General features: G+C 41.0%; 1 protein-coding gene across 1 annotated transcript in view; it reads right to left on the bottom strand.

Moving 5' to 3' along the window:
* Window positions 1-21,568, bottom strand: part of PPA1 (inorganic pyrophosphatase 1) — a 30,361-nt gene extending 8,793 nt beyond the window's left edge. The window contains exons 1-6 of the mRNA XM_042960628.1: window positions 21,397-21,568; window positions 18,320-18,378; window positions 6,312-6,365; window positions 5,319-5,438; window positions 2,831-2,917; window positions 1,564-1,690 (exon numbers count right to left, since the gene is read on the bottom strand). Of these exons, the coding sequence (XP_042816562.1) occupies window positions 1,564-1,690; window positions 2,831-2,917; window positions 5,319-5,438; window positions 6,312-6,365; window positions 18,320-18,378; window positions 21,397-21,460 (511 nt within the window). The 5' untranslated portion in view covers window positions 21,461-21,568. The remainder of the gene's footprint in view (window positions 1-1,563; window positions 1,691-2,830; window positions 2,918-5,318; window positions 5,439-6,311; window positions 6,366-18,319; window positions 18,379-21,396) is intronic.
* Window positions 21,569-22,757: the final 1,189 nt, after the last annotated feature.

The following is a 22,757-nucleotide window of genomic DNA, read 5'->3' on the forward strand; positions in this document are numbered from 1 at the left end:
ACACCAGATCCAGAAAAGAAAAGGTCGGCAAAAAAGAATCCAGTCAACTTTTGTTCCTCACCTTGCAAAGCTGCATACAGAGACCCAGGAGTGGTCTCCAGAGCTACCAGAACTGCCTCCTGATGCCACATCAAGAGCCTACCAAAGACAGCACCAATTCTGTGCTGTTCCCTCTTGGGTTTGGCTTTCCTAACCAGCCCGGCAGTCCTGGTGTTGTAGCAAGCATGGAACCCCAGGCTTACTTTCGCGGGTTGCCACAAACTAGCAGGGCGATCTGGCTATCGGGGCTCCACAACGACCAAGAGGATCAGTGTGTCTGAACTGACTGCTTTAGTGGTAAGTAGTCCTCTTCCATGGCTCTGTGCGTATCTCTCCCAGAGGTGTGGCTAGTCAAGAATAGCACACCTGAACAGCACACAAGAATAGCACACTCTGAATAGCAGAGTGAAGAATGGCACTAGCAATGCCAATAAACTCTTCAGATTATAACAGATGACAGACAGACACTATCTTAGGCTGACTTGGAGGGAAAGCTGCATGCTATTTGCAGCATGGGGCCAACCGCCCAGAGAAAGTTTTCAGTACTCCAAGAGCCTCTACTGCAGGGCAAAAGGCCACATACATGTTTTAGGATTCCACGTACAAGAAATATCCAGAATCGGGAAATCTATGGTGACAGCAGATTAGGGATTGCCAGGGCCTGGGAAGAGCAGGGGATAGGGAGTGACTGCTTAGACATAGAGTTTTCATCTGGAGTGATGAAATGTCCTGGAACTAGACTGTGGTGATGTCGTGTGACTTTGTGAATGTATTAAATGCCACCAAATTGTACACTTTAAAATTGTTAAAATGGTAATTTTGTGTTAAGTGAATTTTACCACCAAAAAAAAAAGGGGGGGTGGGTAATGAAGTACTGATACATGTTACACTGCAGATGAGCCCTGAAAACATTATGCTACGTCAAAGAAGCTAGACAGACACATTAACATACAATCCCATTTGTGTGAAATGTTCAGAACAGGCCAGTCCATTAAGACAAACAATACATTAGTGATTGCCAGGGACTGGGGGAAATGGGAACAGGGAGTGGCTGCTAATGGATACAGAACTTACTGTTAGAGTAGGGAACACATTCTGGAATTAGACAATGGAGACAGTTGCACAACAGAGTGAATATATTAAAAATCGTAGAATTGTACACTTTAAAATGATGAATTTTATAGCATGCAGATCATATCTCACTCAAAAAAATTTTTTAATAAATAAAGCAAGAGAATGCTAGTATGTATGGAAGGAAAAGAGAAAAGAGTAAACACAAACTACCAGATTTTTCCTTTCCTGGAATGAAGGAGAAAATTTACTCAATTACTAAGTTAATTACTAAGAAGTTCACTGTGCGGAATAACAGTGCTTTGTCAAATGTTTTGCTTCTCCATTCTTTAACAGTTTGAAGGCGTGGGCTTATTCCTTAGTGCTTACTGAAGGTAATTCTGTCTCTATAGGTTAAATCTGGTGGGGAGTAAGATTTAGATGTAAAGACTTTAGATCTTCAGATTTCCTTACCATTGTAATTGGCTGCATCAGGATCATCCACATTAATGGCAATGACTTTCCAGTCGGTTTCCCCTTCATCGATCATAGCCAGTATGCCCAGAACTTTCACACTAATTATTTCACCTCTTGCACATACCTAAGAGTCAATAACCACAGTTAGGACAATACCACAGAATGAAACTTTGGAAGAAAAGTTTTACTTGGTAGATAACAGGAAATAAGGAAGATGCCAAGTTTCTGCAAACTTACCATAAAATGGTTTCTTTAGGCAATTTTTAAAAAGCTAAACAAGCAGATCCCTGTCTTATCAAAACTGAAAATAAGTACCCTTGGAGGCCCTGAGAAAATCAGTAACGTAGTTGAGGATAATTCATATTTTTTGAGGTGTCATTGATTGGGCCAAAAAATAAATCCTCCATAATATGTTTCAAACACATATTTAAATGTGCTTTCTTTACTTTTTATTTTATTCAAACAACTGAATTAGGCAAGTCAAACAATATGATTTAACTTAATGAGTTAAAAAACTGAATGCCAACTTTCTTTTCGGTTGTTAACTATTTCCCTCAGCCTGAGCAGTATCGTAAGGAAATGATAACTACAGTCGTGATGTTAGAGCTGCCCTACTTGATAAAGAAATTCTGACCATAGATCTCCAGCTCCTGAGGTTAGCTGACACGGGTCGGTTCACTGACCGTTCCGAGTAAGTCGGCAAGGTTTGCCTTGTATCGAGATGAAGTCTGCCTCCTGGTACTCTACCTGTTGACTAGTCATCTGCCTGCCAAAGCAAATGCAGAACACAACTGCTTCTTCTGCATGCGTGTATACATACATTTTTTTAGACTAAGTTTATTTTTTTTTTTATTTTAAATTTTTTTTTTAACGTTTATTTATTTTTGAGACAGAGAGAGATACAGCATGAACGGGGGAGGGGCAGAGGGAGAGGGAGACACAGAATTGGAAGCAGGCTCCAGGCTCTGAGTCATCAGCCCAGAGCCCGACGCGGGGCTCGAACTCGCGGACCGCGAGATCGTGACCTGAGCTGAAGTCGGACGCTTAACCGACTGAGCCACCCAGGCGCCCCAAGACTAAGTTTAAATGCACACATTATAGTATACAAATGCTTAGCAGAACTAGAAGTTTTAACTTATCAAAGAGACATCATTATTTCACTAATATGCATATATTTTATTCACGATATTTTTTAAAGTATGAACTGTGTATACTTCATTACTATCATCTTGACACTACAGAAAAACATTTCAGATTCCCTTACCTTGCTTCCAATTTCACACACATCGATTGGGTCATTGTCACCACAACAGCCAGTGTGTTTGTCATTGTGTCCTGGGTCTTCCCAAGTCTAAAAATTAAATTAATTAATTAATTAAAAATTAAAAAAAAATTAAGTCTGAGAGTATATCATTTCTATACAAGCTACTGACAAAGTGGATCATATTTGCATTAAAAGATAACAGCCCATGAGTCTTTCTACAAAAATATGAATCTTCAGCTATTTTTTTTCTCATTTTTAAGAAATTTTTGATTTACATCTAAGAATCTTCACTACACACAGTAATTTTAATTAAATGCTAGGACCCTATTATGCTCAATATGCTATATACACTCAACTAAATATTCTATGCTAAATACGCTAAACTGAATTTAAGATTTCTTATTTTTGTTTTCTGTTTTTTTAAGTTTAAGTGTTTTTTAAATTTATTTTGAGAGAGATATAGAGAGCAAGTGGGGGAGGGACAAAGAGAGGGGGAGAATCCCAAGTCAGGCTCCAGATTGTCAGTGCAGAGCCCGATGCAGGGCTCGAACTCACAAACCTCAAGAGTCAAACACTTAACCAACTGGGCCACCCAGGCACCCCTAAATTTAAGCTTTAAAACAGATGATACTTTTTTTAAAAGTTTATTTATTTATTTTATTTTTAGTGATCTCTATACTTAATGTGGGGCTTGAACTTACAACCCCAAGATCAACAGTCCCATGCTCTACTAACTGAGCCAGCCAGGTGCCTCAACAATAATCCTATTTGAAAGAAACAAAACCCAACCACCTAATAGTTGAGACAACACGCAACACAAATACAGACCCAAATATTTACTTGAAAAATACATTAAAAGAAAAGTGCTTTGATGAACTTTTTGTACTCACTATCTTCTATGAACTAGATTTTATTTAAAATAAATTTCCAAAACAGAGGTAGGTAGACAGTAATGCTAAAAGGGAAATGAGATGTTCTGATGGTAAGTGTCATCACCAACCAGGAGCCAAGGCTGAAAAGCTTAATCAGGATCTACTGGAGCTTTCAATTGCTAGCTTTATTTCCTGAATCTCTGCAGAGATCTTACAGATGGCTTGTGCTTGCTTGGATGTTTAAAATGTACTTATCGTTCTAGTTATTTTCTCCCTCAATCTAGAACATATTTCTTGGCTATTCAGCTGGAATAAAGGCAAAAAGATAAAAGTGAAGTGGGGTAAACAAAGACCAGATCCAACAAAGCCAAATCCAACCTCCAGAAGAATAAGTATTTCAGCAATGTTTTCCCAGATGGACAATATTTTGAGGCTAACTACTAAATGACCTGGAATGCAAGGTGAAGTGCTATAATTAAGGCAGACAAATGACTTCGTGATTACCAGCTCAGTTTGATCTATGTTTTGGTAACTTACAGATTGTTTCACAGTAGACTCGACTTAATAGACTTAATGGTTAATAAAAACAAACCATTTATCAACAGGAAAAAGTAAATTGAGTATTTCATGTAAAAATCCTAAGTACCACAGGCATTAGCCTAGCCAAACTGGAATTAAATATCCATCATTTACTCATAATAGACATGATTCTAGTGATTCTTCATTTAAATATTAAATAAGAGCCTACTATACACACTGGCATTGTGCTGGGATAAATTGGTATATAATACAGACATCCTCCCTCCTCAAAGGTGTTGTCTGTTTAGGAAAACAGAACCGCATTATTACTTTACCACAAAAAGACTGGCATTAAGAAGAAGAAATCAGGACTCTCAACATGAAAGCTTACCTGTGCCAGGCTCCTCACAATAGCCATATGAGCTAAGTGCTCATAATCTCAGAGAGACTGGCCTCAGGGAGGAGGAAAGAGAGGCAAGTTAGGTGAGCCAGCAAGTGGTGGACATGGGATGTGGTGCCAAAAATCCATGCTTTCAACCACTAGCCTACACGGTCCCTCTTTGCCACTCATTCCGTAAAGAAACAAAGCATATGGTTTACAACCAGTCCATATAGAAAGATAATATTTCAGAAAAGAACTTTCAAATGTGAATTTAAATATCATAAAACATTTATCTTCAGTTTATTTTGAAAATGAGTTTATTCAAGGAAGTATTAAAATAATTACTCTTGGGGCGCCTGGGTGGCTCAGTCGGTTGGGCGTCCGACTTCAGCTCAGGTCATGATCTCACACTCCGTGAGTTCGAGCCCCACGTTGGGCTCTGTGCTGACAGCTCTGAGCCTGGGGCCTGCTTCGGATTCTGTGTCTCCCTTTCTCTCTGCCCCTCCCCTGCTCATGCTCTGTCTCTCTCTGTCTCAAAAATAAATAAAAACATTTAAAAATTTTTTTAAAATTAAAAATAATAATTACTCTTATGTTGGTAAAATCTACTATGGCATAAACTTTCTGCAGGTGTTTAAATCTTTTCCACTAACAGCTATAGGTTAATTTTTTGTAAGCTAAAAAGTACATTTTTAGCCACTGCACAGATACATACCTGAGGGATAGCACCGTAATTCCAGATATATCCTTTATAAGGGAACAGATTTGCAACGTAACGGAGTTTTCCTTTTTTCACATCTTGTTTAATTGGGTTTAAAGGGTCCTTTGTAGCTATCTGAAATAAAAAATTTCAAATTACTGTATATTTGGATATAAAATACTATTCAAATAACGATTTGAGGAAATGAATTATGGAATGCATATCCTGTAATTCCACTTTAATGAAGTATTTTGCCTCTAACATTTTTATGATTTGATATAAAAGTTTTTCCATAATCAGCCTTAAATTGGAAAACTTATTTGAGGTACACAGGAACTATCAAGAAGGGTAAAAAAACACTAAAAAAAAAAAAAAAAAAAAAACCCAAAATTTACTTATTCAAGAAAGCAAAAACTAAAATTACCTGGAATAAAAATCCTAACATTTGAGACATGTTTTAAGATTTGTATTAAAAGGGCAAAATAAATATTATCCAACTTAGGCTTGCCTTAAAACATTTTAAATTATTCAAATATTTGAGTGTATATTACATGCAAAATATGGCTACTGTCAAAAAGCTTAATTAGGTGATATAAGAAATGTAACAAATATCCACAACAAAAAGCCGAATCTATTAGGAGTCATCAGAAAGAAATTAACGCAACAGAAATTCCAATACAATCACAGGTGGCTGGGGTAACTAAAGAAAGCCCGGTGACTCCATGGAGGAGTCGTTGATGGATTTAAAGGGAAGAACACAGGAGAAACAGGTAATTCTAGGCTTTCAGAAGCCAGAAGCAAAGGTGTGGGGAGGACAGTCTGCCGCTTCAGAGCCCAGGGGGAAGACTGGCAGGCAGTGGGCGATGCAACCTAACCGGAGAAGAGATTGGGACCAGCAAGAAGAAAACCTTAGGCTTCAGCGGTTGAACCCTCAAGCAAATGCAAATCAGCGTGCTTGGATCAAAATTAATATCCTAAGTCTGATCATCAGTGTAAGGAGAAACATACCTCCATTTTTGCATTCGACCAGCGCGGTACTTCAACTACCATGTGGAACACGTCCTGAAAAACACATAGAAGGTGAAATGGTCACAGGAGCTAATTTGTTCTCTCACCCCAGTGAGCGTTTCACTGGTTCGGCCAAAGTTAAACTGTTCATTGTATTGGATCTTTGAAGTCAATAGGCTTTCAACACAAGTCAGCCAAAAAATCAGACCCGGGGCACCTCAGGGGCCTAGTCAGTTAAACATCCGACTCTTGATTTCGGACTCTTGATTTTCGACGATTTTGGCTCAGGTCATGATCTCATGGTTCGTGATATTGAAGGCGCTTTCTCTCAAAATAAATACATAAACTTAAAAAAAAAATCAGACCAAATATGCAAAGTAACTGTAGAATTAAGGTGGTGGGTGTATTCTTGTCCAATCTGTAATTCTTTCAAATTTTTGTGTGTTTAAGTAAACATAATAAATTTTTCATAATAAAATGTTGGGGGGGGGTGGGGAGAATGTTACTATAAAGAAAGGAAATAATTTTTAAACATAACAGAACTTCTATCTCCGAGGAAGACCATCTTCAAAGAGATCATCTCCAAAGCCCATTCGCTTCCTCCAGTGACACTGCAATTGCTCAAGATGTTTTCAGAACTCCTCTCTCAGTGGCAGTTTGGAAGACAAGCCCTAAGTCAGTTTACTTACATTGTCATACGTTAGTTTGACAGAGGAGGGGAAGATAGAGAGGGAGACACAGAATCTGAAACAGGCTCCAGGCTCTGAGCTGTCAGCACAGAACCTGATGCCGGGCTCGAACCCACAAACTGTGAGATCGTGACCTGAGCCGAAGTCGGACGCTTAACCTACTGAGCCACCCAGGCACCCCAATCAATAAAACTTTAAATGGTCAGTTTTTCAGTTTATAGCCTTGCAAAAGGTATACACGAGGCCAAATTTGCAATTATTCTTTTATAAAATGTGTATTTTTTAAAGTGGATTTGAAATGAAAGTCACTCATGGGGTACCTGGGTGGTTCAGTCGGTTGACTGTCCAACTCTTGATTTTGATTCAGGTCATAATCCCAGGGTCATGGGTTTGAGCCCCATGTCGGGCTCTGCACTGAGTATGGAGCCTGTTTAAGATTCTCTCTCTCCCTCTGCCCCTCTCCCCAACCCATGCTCACTCTCTCTCTCTCTCAAAAAAAACATTTTTTTTTCAGTGTAAGTCACTTAGTTACACGTTTTAGAGTTATTTTTCTGCTACTTTGCACCAAAAAACAAAACAAAAAACAAAAAACAGAGACTGATAAGCTACAAAAGCATAAGTCAAAGGTTTTGAGCCAATGATTACTGTGCTGTTACTTTTAACCAAGCAGAAAAGCTAGAGCTTACAGTCTCAAACTTCTGCCCTTTATTTAAGTTCTTGGTCAAACTGAGGGAGACAAGAAGATTTCATGCGTTTCTGCTTCAAGCCTCTTAACACCTACTTGATATAACATAAAATCCACAAAAAACAGAGATCTTAAAATCCAGGACTGAGTTAAGTGCTCTATCCATGTTAAGTGATAATTGTGTGGTTTAGAAAAAGTAACACATTGTTCATGGGAAGACCCAATCTTTGATTCAATTTCAAGATTTAATCAAAGAAATGTGATTTCTTTTCAAGAACTGCATCTATCTCGTACCACACCTCAAGTATTAAAATGAAAGATCTATGTGTCTACAAGCAAGTCTGGACTTTAAGTTTTCAGCAGCAATACCCTAAATGTTCACAAGATGGAGCTGTTACCACATGAAAGAGTAACTGAGAAGTAAAAACAAAGAGATCAGTAAATTAAAAAAAAAAGCATTACCAAATGAATAAATTACCTCAAGAAAAAAGGTAGCAAATAGGGCCAAAATGTACAAATTTGAAATCTGGTAACTATATTGAACATTTTAATGGAATAAGTGATAAATGCATATAGATCCTCAAAAACCACTACCTAATATTACAAACCTACGTAACTATAATGGAAAGCAAGTAAAGAAAGAACGTTAAAGGAAAGAAAACATCTTTCTGAAAATAGTTAAGACAACTCCACTGCACAGAGGAATTCCAAAAGCCTGAAGGTTTGGTGCTTTTTATTTTTTTATTCTTTAATTTGTTGTTGTTGTTGTTGTTGTTTAATGTTTATTTTTGAGACAGAGAGAGACAGAGTGTGAACAGGAAAGGGGCAGAGAGAGAGGGAGACACAGAATTTGAAGCAGGTTCCAAGCTCTGAGCTGTCAGTACAGAGCCCGACATGGGCCTTGAACCCATAAATTGTGAGATCATGACCTGAGCTGAAGTTGGAAGCTCAACTGACTGAGCCACCCAGGTGCCCCAGTTTGGTGCTTTTTAGGAATTAGCTAGGCCAAAAAACAGCAGGGAGGATCCTGCAAAAAGCCTCAGAGCCAAATCATTCATGTTCTCTCAATAATTAATTAATTACTGGGTGCCACTGTTGGGTGTTACTTTCCTAGGCACTGAAGACTAGCAGTGAACAGAATAAAAGCTCTTTTATTTTTTAATATTTATTTTTGAGAAAGAGAGACAGAACATAAGCTGGGCAGGGGCAGAGAGAGAGGGAGACACAGAACCCGCAGGAGGCTCCAGGCTCTGAGCTGGCAGCACAGAGCCCGACGCAGGGCTCAAACTCACAGACCTCGAGATCATGACCTGAGCTGAAGTCGGACACTTAACCAACTGAGCCACTCAGGTGCCCCATAAAAGCTCTTTGAACTCCCTCGAAGTTAGATTTCCAAATCCAGGCCTCCGCATGGAGCCCTCAGGCTACAGTGGGGCTGGGGTGCGGTGTGGGGGGTGTGTGTGGGTGGGGAGGGTGGGGTTCATAAACCTGGGGGAGGGAACTTACCTGTAAAATGAATGCTTAGCACACTTTTAAGTGTATGTAGATGCCCTAGTGAGTACTGTGCCTTTTTTTAAAGCAATGAACTTATAGGAGCTTTTAGTCATTACGTACCCCATCAATGATCACAACAGAAGGTATTAAGTATGTTGATATAAAAAGGAGGGGGTTCATTCTTTAACAGGAACTACTACTGAGGAGTAGCTCGTTTCTCCTAGAGGCTGCTACAATTCAGGGAGTTGTTCAGGTGAACAGTGATCCTTAACATTTTCAGGGCAATATAAGAAATCCAACCAATTCCACTGCTGGAAGCACTTTTACTGTTCAATTATGCATTCTAATTGGAACTCCTGTGCACTGCTGGTAGGAACGTAAAATGGTATAGCCACTGTGGAAAACCGCGGTTCCACCAAAAATAGAGTTACCATATGACCCAGCAAGTCCACTTCTGGGTATATACCCAAAGAACTGAAAGCAAGGTCTTGAAGAGGTATTTGTACACCCATGTTCATAGCAGCATTATTCACAATATCTAAACCATAGAAGCAACCCCCCAAAAAAGGAAGGAAATTCTGACACATGCTGTAACATGTGTGGACACAACTTGAGGCCATAAGTGAAATAAGCCAGTCACAAAAGGACAAATACCGTGTGATTCCACTTACATGAGGTATCTAAAGAAGTCAAATTCATACAGAAACAGAAAGTAGAAGGGTAGCCGCAAGGGGGTTGGGAGGGGGGAACGGGGAGTTCATGTTTAATGGACATGAAGTTTCAGTTTTGAAAGATGAAGCGAGTTCTGGGGCGCCTGGGTGGCTCAGTCGGTTAAGCGTCCGACTTCGGCTCAGGTCATGATCTTGCGGTTCGTGAGTTCAGGCCCCGCATCGGGCTCTGTGCTGACAGCTCGGAGCCTGGAGCCTGTTTCAGATTCTGTGTCTCCCTCTCTCTCTGACCCTCCCCCATTCATGCTCTGTCTCTGTCTCAAAAGTAAATAAACGTTAAAAAAAAAAAATTAAAAAAAAAAAAAATTAAAGGGGCGCCTGGGTGGCGCAGTCGGTTAAGCGTCCGACTTCAGCCAGGTCACGATCTCGCGGTCCGTGAGTTTGAGCCCCGCGTCAGGCTCTGGGCTGATGGCTCGGAGCCTGGAGCCTGTTTCCGATTCTGTGTCTCCCTCTCTCTCTGCCCCTCCCCCGTTCATGCTCTGTCTCTCTGTCCCAAAAATAAATAAAAAACGTTGAAAAAATTAAAAAAAAAAAAAATTAAAAAAAAAAAAAAGATGCAGCGAGTTCTGGAGATGAAGGGTGGCAAGGGTTGCACAACAATGTGAATGTATCAATACCCCTGAAGTGTACACTTAACGATGGTTAGAACAGTCAGTCTTATGTTACGTGGATTTTACAATTAACAATTGGAAAAAATTATGCATTCTTGTATTTCCAACATTTATGCATTTAAAATACTGAGACAAGACTTTAGGGCATTTAGTACTACCCAGTTACAAATTCATGCCTTCTTTCTCTAATCCTAACTCGTTTCAACTATTACTTAGCTCAATCCTGGATTGAGAGGAGAATCTCTTCTCCACTTCTAGTCTGCTTTGATTCTAAATCCCCGCTCTGGCATCAAGCTCTCAGCTCCCTATTTATAGTTTCAGAGGAAGAAAGGGGTTAGTATCCCTAGTGGGATGATTTGGATAAGCCTGTAGGAGGCAGAAGAATGGCAAACTATAGCTTTAGCTCTGACTTCCGAAAGGCAGAGACCTAACAATCACTCTTCCCAGCTTTATAATCATTTCATAAGAATGCCAGTGTTAAAGGTGTTCAAATTCTAAGGAGATTGGAAACTTAAGCCTAAACTAATTATATCATTCCATTAAATCAAAAAGTGTAAATAAAAATATTTTAGGGGTAGGAGACATGCAACCTATATCTTGATTAGTCTTTTACTTTCACTGATTAAACAGGAATATTTCAGTAGTATGGTGATCAGGGGTTTCATTTCCAAACCGGTTAGTTTTCTTATGGATCAAATTAGTAGTCTAAAAGTTGTTTACTAATGAACAGGCCATGGCTATTTGGTAGGCTATTATAACTAGTGTAGTTAAGTATGTGTATATAGGGAGCATTTAATTATGTCCCATCACTGAATCTTAGTAGTAAAGTTAAATGCGTCTTTATTGGGAGACCTATGAACACCTTAAGACTTATGATCAGTTTCCAACACTGGATCCAAAGCCTAGTGAACATGACATGCTATATTGCAAACTTACATAAGTGGCTTTTAAATCAACATTTTCAAGTTGAGCCACCATGTATCCCTCCAGATAACTTCAGGAACCAAGTAAATGCCAGACTTGGGAAGAAATACAAAAATCACTCTCTGATTCCATCGTCCTTCCTTTTATTTTCTGTTTTGCAGTAAAATTTGCAGAAAAACGGTGGTGGTAGAGAGGACTTTCTTCTAAATTCATCTCGAGATTACTCAACAAGCAAGAAGCTAATAAAAAACAAGGGCAGCTTTTTTTTTTTTTAACTTCTAGAACAGTTTTGTAGTATAAAATCCCTATCAGAAAAGCTCACATAATTAACAAGGAAATGTTCCACCTGCAAACAGGTACTTTTGAAAAGATGTACTAGATTTAATCCTGTCTGAGGTTATTATACCTTATTAAGTGCTCACCAAGTGACAGTGGCTCTTAATCCTTAGTTTTAGGTTTGGGCTTCAGTGTCAGTTTTTTATTACAGGATATACTCTAAACTATTAAATGCAAATGGATTCCTCCTTGTGCACTGTTGGTGGGAACGTAAATTAGTGCAGCCATTATGGAAAACAGCATGGTGGTTCCTCAAAAACACTAAAAATGATTCAATGAAATTTGCTTAAAGAGTAGATCTTAGGGGTGCCTGGGTGGCTCAGTCAGTTAAGTGTCCGACTGTGGCTCAGGTCATGATCTCACTTTTATCACTTGTCAATGAAATAATTCAGGAACCCATTTACTTTTTCTTTTTAAAAAACTTAATTTCTTCAGCTTTATTGAGGTATGATTGACAAATAATCATGTATTCAGGATGTACAATGTGAGGTTTTGGTATATGTGTACATTGTGAAATGATCCCCCTCATCAAGGAAATTAACCTCTTCATCACCTCACATATTTACTTTGTGTGTGTGGCAATACTTAAGTTCTACTCTTTTTTTAAAAAAAAAATTTTAATGTTTATTTTTGAAAGAACGAGAGAGAGAGAGAGAGAGAGAGAGAGAGAGAGAGAGAAAGAGAGAGAGCACATGAGCAGGGGAGGGGCAGAGAGAGAGAGGGAGACACAGAATCCCAAGCAGGCTGTAGGCTCTGAGCTGTCAGCACAGAGCCTGATGTGGAGCTTAGACTCACAAGCTGTGAGATCACGACCGGAGTTGAAGTCAGATGCTTAACCGACTGAGCCACCCAGGCACCCCCATGATGACAAAGAATTTTGAACATAGAACCTTTCCCAGGAAAAATGCACATTTACACCAAATCGCAGTATCACAGAGTTCACAGAACCTCAGAAACCCATCCGTGGCCATTTGAGGGCCTCGGGGCCACCAAGAATGCCTGGACTAGAAGACTTCTGAGCCTTTCCAAAGAAAAAAAAAAGCTCTTACTCATTTCCTTTGAACGCTGAGCAAAAGAAAAAAAAAAAAAAATCAAGCAAGCCTTTTTGTCTGCATTATTAAAGAGATATCTACTGTAGAAAATTAGGAACATATAAAAAGTACAAAGTAAAATCCACCTCTCCTACATATCCATAATCACTCAAGGAAGTGGAACACAGTGGTTAAAACCGCAAGTTCTGAGCCAAAATGCCGGGTTTCAAGCATGACACTACTGCTTATAAGCTCTAGTGGCTGATCCTGGACAATGGGGCTAATGAAAGAACCTAGCTTGGAGAATGACGTGATGGCCAAATGATACAATCCACAGAAGGGCTTTAGCATAGTGCCTAAGGTTACAGGAATCATTCAATAAATATCAACAATAATTTTGGGCCTTTTTTAAAATAATGATCTGTAATGAGGGTTCATCAATAAGCTCTATACACAGAATCATGGGACGTCAACATAGAATGTAATCTAAAACACCCACCAAGATGAACATGGCTCAGAGAGGAAGGAATTTGCTCAATAGCATTAAGCCAGTTAGTGGTAAAACCAAGACTAAAGTCAAGATTCCTTACTCTTAATTCAGTGATTTTTTTTTTTTTTTACCCTATAAAATAGAGCTCTGAAGGGCTAAAGAAACAATCAGTCATTGTGCTCAACATCATCATCCTATTTGGTTGGTTACTGTTTACTGAGACTTTCCTATAAAGCCAGGCATTGTGGTATGTTATATGCATATTTAATCATCCCAACTTTACCTTTTCAACGAAGTTGACAGACCACAGAGATTATGGTTAGAATATCTGTTATCAAAATTTAGTCACCTGAATGCTCACTGGAGAGGGAAAAAGTAGGAGTTTATTTTTAGTTATGACAGGCTGATTAAGCTTAACGGTCATCAGTTCCCATCTGTTCCCGGTTCTAACTTTGGTTTAGAAAACATGAAACCAAAGATAAACAAAACAAAAATCCAGAAAACCCATTCTATATACGTACAAAGCTAGGGAAGAAAACAGTGTTTAATTAATTCAGTGACATTTTAAAAACTTCCAGTTAAGGAACTGTTTATAAAAAGACATCGAAAATTTGAAACAAAGCAAACCCCGGAAGGAAGGAAGTAATCAAACAGGCATCTGCTTGAGTAGATCTCTTCTAAAGGGCTCAGGTACAGCGAAATAGTATCTTCAAAAAGAATAACATGAGAGCAGGGGGAGCTTGGCTGGCTCAGTTGGTGGAGCATGGGACTCTTGACCTTGGGGTTCTGAATTTGAATCTCACGTTGGGTGTAGGAATTGCTTAAAAATAAAATCTTGGAGGGGCGCCTGGGTGGCTCAGTCGGTTGAATGGCCGACTTCGGCTCAGGTCACGATCTCACGGTCCATGAGTTCGAGCCCCGCGTCAGGCTCTGTGCTGACAGCTTGGAGCCTGGAGCCTGTTTCGGATTCTGCGTCTCCCTCTCTCTGACCCTCCCCCATTCATGCTCTGTCTCTGTCTCAAAAATAAATAAATGTTAAAAAAAAAAAAAATTAAAAAAATAAAAATAAAAATAAAATCTTGGAAAAAAATGATACACGACTGCAGAAAATATTGTTAAATTTCTGAGGCATCAACCTATTTGATTATAAGCTGAAGTTTTAGAAGAGGAGAAAAAAAAAAATAGTTCCATATTTACATATTCTCCCAACAGTCACCTGGAAAACAAATAGAAGCCTATATTGTTAGAACAAATATTTAACATCAACGTTTAAGATACAGAACAAAAACAATGCCAAACTTCTAAATCTAAATATCAAGTCATGATATTTGAGCACTTTAAGATTTTTTTTTTTTAATTTTTTTAACGTTTATTTACTTTTGAGACAGAGAGAGACAGAGCATGAATGGGGGAGGGTCAGAGAGAGAGAGGGAGACACAGAATCTGAAACAGGCTCTGGGCTCTGAGCAGTCAGCACAGAGCCCAACGCGCGGCTCGAACTCACAGACCGTGAGATCATGACCTGAGCTGAAGTTGGCTGCTTAACCGACTGAGCCACCCAGGCGCCCCAAGCACTTTAAGATTTAGATAAAAGTTAATCCACCCACTGTTTCACACCGTTTATGCTATGTTCGGATTTTAAAAATTTCTCTCATCTAAAAAGTTTTATGTCAGAAGACACCCTGAGCCACAGGTATTTTTATATTTGACCCCAAAATAGACCCAGAGCAAAGGACAAAATCCAGTGAGTCCTTGCCTTTGCCTTCTTCCACCGAATGGATTTGGAAATAATCCAGGCAGGGTGCTTGAGTCACATGGATTCCCAGAACTGGCTGGCTTGATTACCTGGTGGCTGTCCACATTGAGAGGTCCTGACATAGAGCCGAATATAAGCCTTTGGGCATTTTTCCTCAGTAGAGTGGTAAGAGTTGTGTGAAAGATACATTCCCTCATTATCTCCCTTTGAATGACTGACCATATTAGAGATAAAGTCCACAACCACACACTAAAAATGTATTTACATAAACTTAATAACATTGGAACTAAAAAAAAAAGCACACTCTTCTGTAACCAATGGAGTTAATCAGATCTTTTATTTAGGCTATAATCCAAAATAATTTCTGTGTACCACACCCTTTTGGTATTTTGTATATACTAAACTTCCTTAAAAACAGAACAAAACAAAAGAACTCTTTCCTGCTTCTCAGACAGGAATCTGAAATGCTGAAGTTCACTGACGTCTGGACCACTAGTGAAATCCAGAGTTGTTGTAAGAGATTGTGTTTCTGAGCCAGCTCAGGGCGGTGCAAAGGCACAGTTTTCATTTGAGTGATCCCAGATTATAGCCCAAATCAGTCCCACACAAGACTCCAAGGAGTTGCAGAATAATCTGAGTGAAGATGTTTTACATAGCACCAAAATGTAGTCTCAGTTTCCTATTTTGGGGTAACTTGAAGCAGTAATAAAACTGGGCACCGCAACTATTATGAACATTCTGATCCTTGGCTAGAAAATCATAGTTTATATAATATAGAATATTGTATCAGTTACTTATAGCTATGGTCTGCATGTTTGTGTCCCCCCAAAATTCATTTGTTGAAATCCTAACCCTCAATAGTGATTGTACACTGGGTGGGACTCTGGGAACTGTTTAAGACACAGGGGTGGAACCCTCATGAATGGCATTAGTGCCTTATAAAAGAGGCTCCAGAGAGATCCTTAGCCCTTTCTGCCACAAAAGTACATAGCTAGAAGTCCATGACCAAAAGAGGGCCCTCACCCAACCATGCTGGCACCCTGATCTCAGACCTCCAGGCTCCCTGAACTGTGAGTAAAAAATGCATGCTGTTGATAAGCTACCAGTCTATGGTATTTTGTTACAGCAGCCCAAATGGACTAAGACACTTATAAACACACACACACACACACACACACACACACACACACACACACACAAAATAGCTCTAAGTCAAGAAAATATTTTTCTTCCTTAGCACATCTACATGTCAAGTGACTATCAATAAACTTTCAGTCATCATTTTATACCTCTTAACTACTCAAAATGGTGTGAGATATTACTGGAAAGTACTTTGATACGCATACTAATTACACACCAAACTGATAATCAAGTCAACCAAATGATGCCAATTCAAGAGGAAGGAAGGATCCTGCAGCTCATGCCAACTCCCAGGAAATCAGACATAACAAATTAGAGTTTCTGAATAAATACAACTTTGAGAATCCCACAGGAGAACACATGCCAATTAGAGGTCCCTCCTGTCAGCGTGGCACATAATTGACCTTAGGCTATTTGCTCTACTATCTCCTGTTGGAGCCCAGCACAAGGAAGCTCCTAGGAAGCAACACCTTGAGTTGGGATTTTCTGCCGACGCTGAAGTTGTCAGTCTGGAACTGGAGCAAATTTCCTGGTACAAGTTCGGCGAATTTGCCTATGTCTCTCTGATAGTCAAGTACAGAGAAACAGTAGGACTCAGCATATACAAGGAGAAGATTTCATCTATAATGGTATTCTAGACTTGCACTGGAATGCGATCTTCGCATGTATTATGAATTGGCATTTAGCCAAGGAAAATCAACAATCTATGTGCAGTGTTTAGAACTCAAAAAAATTTGTGTTCATCGTGAATCATGCTTCCCGGTTGGACAAAAAGAATTTTTAAAGGGTTAAAAAAGCAGCAGGCATCCGTCCTTGTGTCAGTTCCTTGTGTCAGAAGTACAAACTTCTCCTACTGGGAAGGAGGCTAAAACAAGCACTGAATAAAAAAAATAACAGTAACTATTTCAATTTGTAAAAATAATCCATGCTCATTGTAAAAAGATTAGAAAATATAAAAAGACAAAAATGAAAATAAAAATCAGAAAGGGTCACTAGCAATTCTTACTTCCAAAGGACCACAAACACTTTGGAATATATCGTTGTAGACATTTTTTCCTAGCAAAGTAAGATTCTTACCAACTTGTGGTCAGCCTATCAATTTGTGCTAGATTTCTTCAGCTCACTGGTGTGCATACTAACAGACACCTCTTTTTAGAAGTCTGTAGACTTAACCTTTATTAACACTGTACTTTTTTTTTTATTATATAGTTTTTTAATGTTTATTTATTTTTGAGAGAGACAAAGACAGAATGCGAGTGGGTCAGGGGCAGAGAGAGAGGGAGACACAGAATCCGAAGCAGGCTCCAGGCTCGGAGCTGTCAGCACAGAGCCCGACGTGGGGCTCGAACTCACGAGGTGTGACATCGTGACCTGAGCCAAAGTCAGTCACTCACCCAGGCGCCCCAACACCATTTGCATCTTAACTCTAACAGTCCACTGAAAGTACTGAATTTTCCTATAGGAAATTATATCACTGAATAATATAGTTTCACTTTTGTAAATAAAATAGTTTATTTTTGCTGTTTAATAAATATCCCACAACCCAAATTTTGTGCTGGCTACCTGGTGTATTTTATTTTATTTTTAAATGTTCATTTATTTTTTGAGAAAGTGAGAGAGAGCAGTGGAGGGGTAGAGAGAGAGAGAGGATCCAAAGCAGGCTCTGCACTGACAGCAAAGAGCCTGATATGGAGCTGAACTCATAAAACATGAAATCATGACATAAGCCAACGTCACTTAACCAACTGAGCCACCTAAGCGCCCCTACCTGGTCAATTTTAAAACCACTTATGAGAAAAAATAAAAATTAAAAATAAATGAATAAAACAAAATTAAAATTAAAACATAAAATAAAATAAAATAAAACCACTTATGAGGTACTAAGATTTAGTCCCAAGGACAGCTTTGAAACATTTGTTATCTGTTCCTCTACTCCTTCCCCAAATTATAATTCCTTCTTTAGCCAAATAATCTGGATTTAAGACTGACTTCTTAGTCAATGTACCTTGAATCTGCAGCACAGTGAGGCATTTTAAGCACTTATGAAGACGCATAAGAAAATCCATATGTGGAATTAACTGATCTGAGTAAAGAGACTATGTTTAAATGGTCAGGACATCTTACCTTATCCGCATAAATTGGAACATCATGAAATGGAGATATATACTGTCCTTTTTCATTTTCTGCAAAATGAATTACAAAAAGTCGTTAGTTCTTTTGCTAATTGAATTTCCAGATGCATTAAGTACACATTTTAAAAAACACTTAGATTTTTTAGAGTCATTTTAGGCTTACCATAGGATTGAGAAAAAGATACTGCAATTTCCCATACACACCCCGTCCCCAAACTTGCATGGCCTTTCCCATTATCAACACCATTCACCAGAATAGTGAAGTAGACATTTTTTATTCCCACATGAGAAAAGCTGGTTGTATACTTTACCTTCTGGATCCCTCCAAGATTGGGTTAACTTTTAATCCTCTGCTCTCCTTAGGAGTCTAACAGATACTAACCTCTATAACAAGGGCAGGGGCTGTCTTACATACTTTTGTATCCTCAGACTCTAGCAGTGCCTGGCATACAAAAGGCTATCAAATTGTTTTGGACTGATCTTACATCACTTAACAGCTTACATAGCTAATGAAACAGTTGGGTTTGGGGGGAAGGGAAGGGACCAATTTGTTAAGTTATAAAACCATGTTGTTTTAGGCAATGTTCCAGGAAGACAGATAGATTATATTTCTTAAGGATAATCAAGTTCCAATAACCCTTTCACAGGTAATTTCTATATTCTAGAGACTTAACTACCATATCCAAAAAGCAATTTCAAAACTTTCTTACAGGGGTACCTGGGTGGCTCAGTTAGTTAAGATTCAACTTCGGCTCAGGTCATGATCTCACAGTTTGTGAGTTTGGGCCCCACATCGGGCTCTGTGCTGACAGCTCAGAGCCTGGAGCTTGCTTTGGATTCTGTGTCTCCCTCTCTCTCTGCCTCTCCCCTGTTCACGCTCTCTCTCTCAAAAAAATAAATAAATAAACATTAAAAAAAAAAACAAAAAACTTCCTTACTATTCTTTAGGAAACCTAAGGGGAACCTATATCCCTTCACATTTGAAAACCAGGGTGGAATACGAAAAACTGAGCAGTGACCAAAAATTTAAGTATTTTTTAAAATGTGTACTTAATGCATCTGGAAATGCAATTAACAAAAGAACTAATGACTTTCTGTAATTCATTTTGCAGAAAATGAAAAAGGACAGTATATATCTCCATTTCATGAGTCCCATTACGATCCCTTCAGAGTCACCTGTGACTTCACAGTCCAATCCACTATCCGTTTTAAAGAGACTGACAAATATAACACTATAGAGGTAAAAAATCTTCTCCTATTAAGGAAGGGTGCTAAGAAATCTATGATTAAAAAACCTTGGGGCGCCTGGGTGGCTCAGTCCGTTAAGCGTCCAACTTCGGCCCAGGTCATGATCTCACAGTTCGTGAGTTCGAGCCACGCGACGGGCTCTGTGCTCAGCTCAGAGCCTGGAGCCTACGTCCGATTCTGTGTCTCCCTCTCTCTGCACCTCCCCTGCTCGTGTGCTCTGACTCTGTCTCTCAAAAAATAAATACATGTTAAAAAACATTTTTTAAAAAAAACCTTAAAATTATGTAATTACATAATCAGTTCTAATCATTGGTATTTTTTAAGTCCCAGAGAGTTCCATCTGATAAAAAATTACATTAGCCAGTGTCAAAGTCAAGGAATGGCTATGGTCTTCCACAACGGCCATCAAATTCTTGCTACCATTACCTAACCTAAGTAAAAACTGTGCAAATAAATACAGCTTGAAGTCAATTAGCCAATCATCTTTCCACCTTCAAACTTGAGAGTCACCGCTCTAAATCCCTCCTACAGAGAGATCCTAACTACAGAAAAAATAGTTCAGTGAATTATTAGTCAAAAGATCCTACACTGCCCTTATTTAAGTCCAAAATTACATAAAATGGGGAGTCCCGTCCTTCCTGGATTTTACATGGTAATCTTTAGCTACATGTGTAAACCTGAGTTCACTTTCCTTTTCCTCCCGCAGCAGGTTACTTTTCGCTAGGCTCTTAGTGCATTCTCTCCGTGTTCCCATTGGTCCCCTCCACCCGGCAATTTCCTGCCTGCCCTTCACACATCACCGCAAAGATTTGCTGCACCTGCCCATTTCCTTCCGAGTAGAACGGCTCTTTACAGTTAAAACAGAAACGCCTCTACTGACACATTTTCGAACGCCTTGGCTCTCTCCAGTTATCTATTCCTAGTGGCTTGGGCAGGGGGGTGGGTAGAGATCAAGATAAAACCCGAGGTAGCTTTCTTTCCTCCACCTGCAAGACAAAAGGCGGTGGGCGAGGGAAAGCGGAGCTCCATCAGCCCGCAGCGTGCAGAGCTCTAAGTGCAGCTCCAGGTGTGGACCTGGGGTAGGTACCCCTCAGATGTCGATTCCCTGCCCAGGGGTAAAAACCTGGCACTTTCTCCCTCGTGTTTTCCAGACTGACGTCACCTGTTTGACTTGAGGGAAACAGCTTTCTGTTTCAAGAAGGCTCATTCCCAGCATCCGCGCTACAGGGGAAACCTCCGCGGGAGGGAGGGGCAGATGCGCGACCGGGCCCTCCTGGAGATGGGTTCGGTCTTCCACTGACGGCTCCTGCTCCGGGCCTCAGTTTCCCCCTCTGCAGAACGAGGGGTTGGCTCTCACCCTGCCTGGTGCCCACAGGCTGAGCTACAGTTCAGGAATTAAGGTCCTTAGGGAGTCATCCCTCCACCCTGCCCCCGTTCCTACAAATCAAGCAATCCTCTTACGCAGATTAGTTTACCTCCTGACACCTTTTCTAGAGTGACTCAGTGGTTTCCCTTCCCATCAGACGCTGCCCGAGGGCACCTGCAAAACTAGCCGGGCCCGGGGTCGGGTCCCACCGCGCGTGTGAAAGAGAAAGACCGTCCCCGCGGTCACCCTCCCCCCACCCCGTTTACCCGTTTCAAACGGGACGTGTGAAATGGGAGGGCCTGGCCGGCCCAGGGCCCGGGAAGCCCAAGGAACCCGGCCCGCGCCCGGGACAAGGGGCGGAGCGCGGGCCGACGGCGCCCGGGCAGGAGGCGAGGCGAGGCCCGGGAATGAATGGGTTGGCGGGCGGGGAGGGGTCGCGGTCCGCCGACACTCACTGAGGAAGACTCGGTACTCGGGGGTGAAAGGCGCTGCGCGCTCCTCGCTGCTGAAGCCGCTCATGGTGCGGATGACGAGCCGCAGCCGCCGCCACAGAGCCACCAGCCTGCACGCGGCGCCGACTGACAAGGAGAAAGCTTCACGCGTGCGCACCGGGGAGACTGGACTTCAGAGTGGGGCGGGGAACGGCTTTAAGCGGCCGACCCATCCCGCGCGCAGGCGCACTCCGCCCGGCCCGCCCGGCCCCGCGCCCTGCCCCGCCCCGCCGGCCCCGCCTTCGCGGACAGCCCCCCTGGCTCCTATGTTGGGCCACGTGGCTAGCCGCGATCCCTGGCTTTGGCAGTGTTCTTTCCGCCTCCGCCCTGTGTGCTTTAGGGCTCTGTCTGACCGAGGACAGCAAAAGTCCAAGTTCTCAGCTTGCACCAGCTAGGAATGGACTAGAGACCTCTCCTTCATCGTGCACACAGGGAACTCACCTTTCTCACCTTTTCCTCTCACCGCCTCCGCACCCCCCCCCCCCCCGCGTCCCAGAGTAATTCCTGGTCTCAAAAGGCGTTCTGAAGTCACAGGCTTCATCAGACATGCCCTGCCTTTCATCTTAAAGGTGTGCATTTTAAGCGAATTTGAGGCATATTACTAAGCCCCTGATGACTACCAGGTGAGTAACCAGCTCCACCATTTTTTAGTGTAGGAGAGCAGGCAAATTGCTGTTAACCTTTCTGACTCAGTTTCTCATTTGGGAAGTGGAGAGTTAATAGTAACTGTTTCCTGCGTTGTTGGAATGATTAACTGAGTTGATACATGTCAAGAGTCCGAGGAAGAGGGACACCTGGGTGGCTCAGTCGGTTAAGCATCCATCCGCTCAGGTCATGATCCCCCATTTTCATGAGTTCGAGACCCACTTTGGGCTCTGAGCTGGCAGCACAGAGCCTGCTTGGGATTCTCCCTCTCCCTCTCTACCCCTCCCCCACTCGCGCTGTCTCTGTCTCAAAATAAATAAGTAAAGTTAAAAAAAATGTTTTTTAATACGTAAAAAAGAGTCTGAGGAAGAGCCTGGCTTGTTGTAAGCACTCTGGAAGTATGACTCGTTATTTCTACCCTCCCTGGTGAAGAAGGATTTACTCTGCCCCCCTTCCTTGCTCAACCCGCCCTAGGTCCCCCAGGGACTTTTCAGATGTAAGCACTGGGAAAGTCCAGGCATGAGTTCAGAGTCCCTTGAGCACGTTGCTCTCAGGCATAAGTTCTTTGGACCTTGTTTTTCAACTGTTGAGTCAGGCCAGACCCCAACAGCTAAAGTCTGATTGCCTGATTGAGGCCCCTGTGTGGTCAGTTAATTGCATCACTTCCCAAGCCTATATAT

The sequence above is a fragment of the Panthera tigris genome, chromosome D2 (genome assembly GCF_018350195.1).
Source record: "Panthera tigris isolate Pti1 chromosome D2, P.tigris_Pti1_mat1.1, whole genome shotgun sequence".
Lineage (NCBI taxonomy): Eukaryota > Metazoa > Chordata > Mammalia > Carnivora > Felidae > Panthera > Panthera tigris.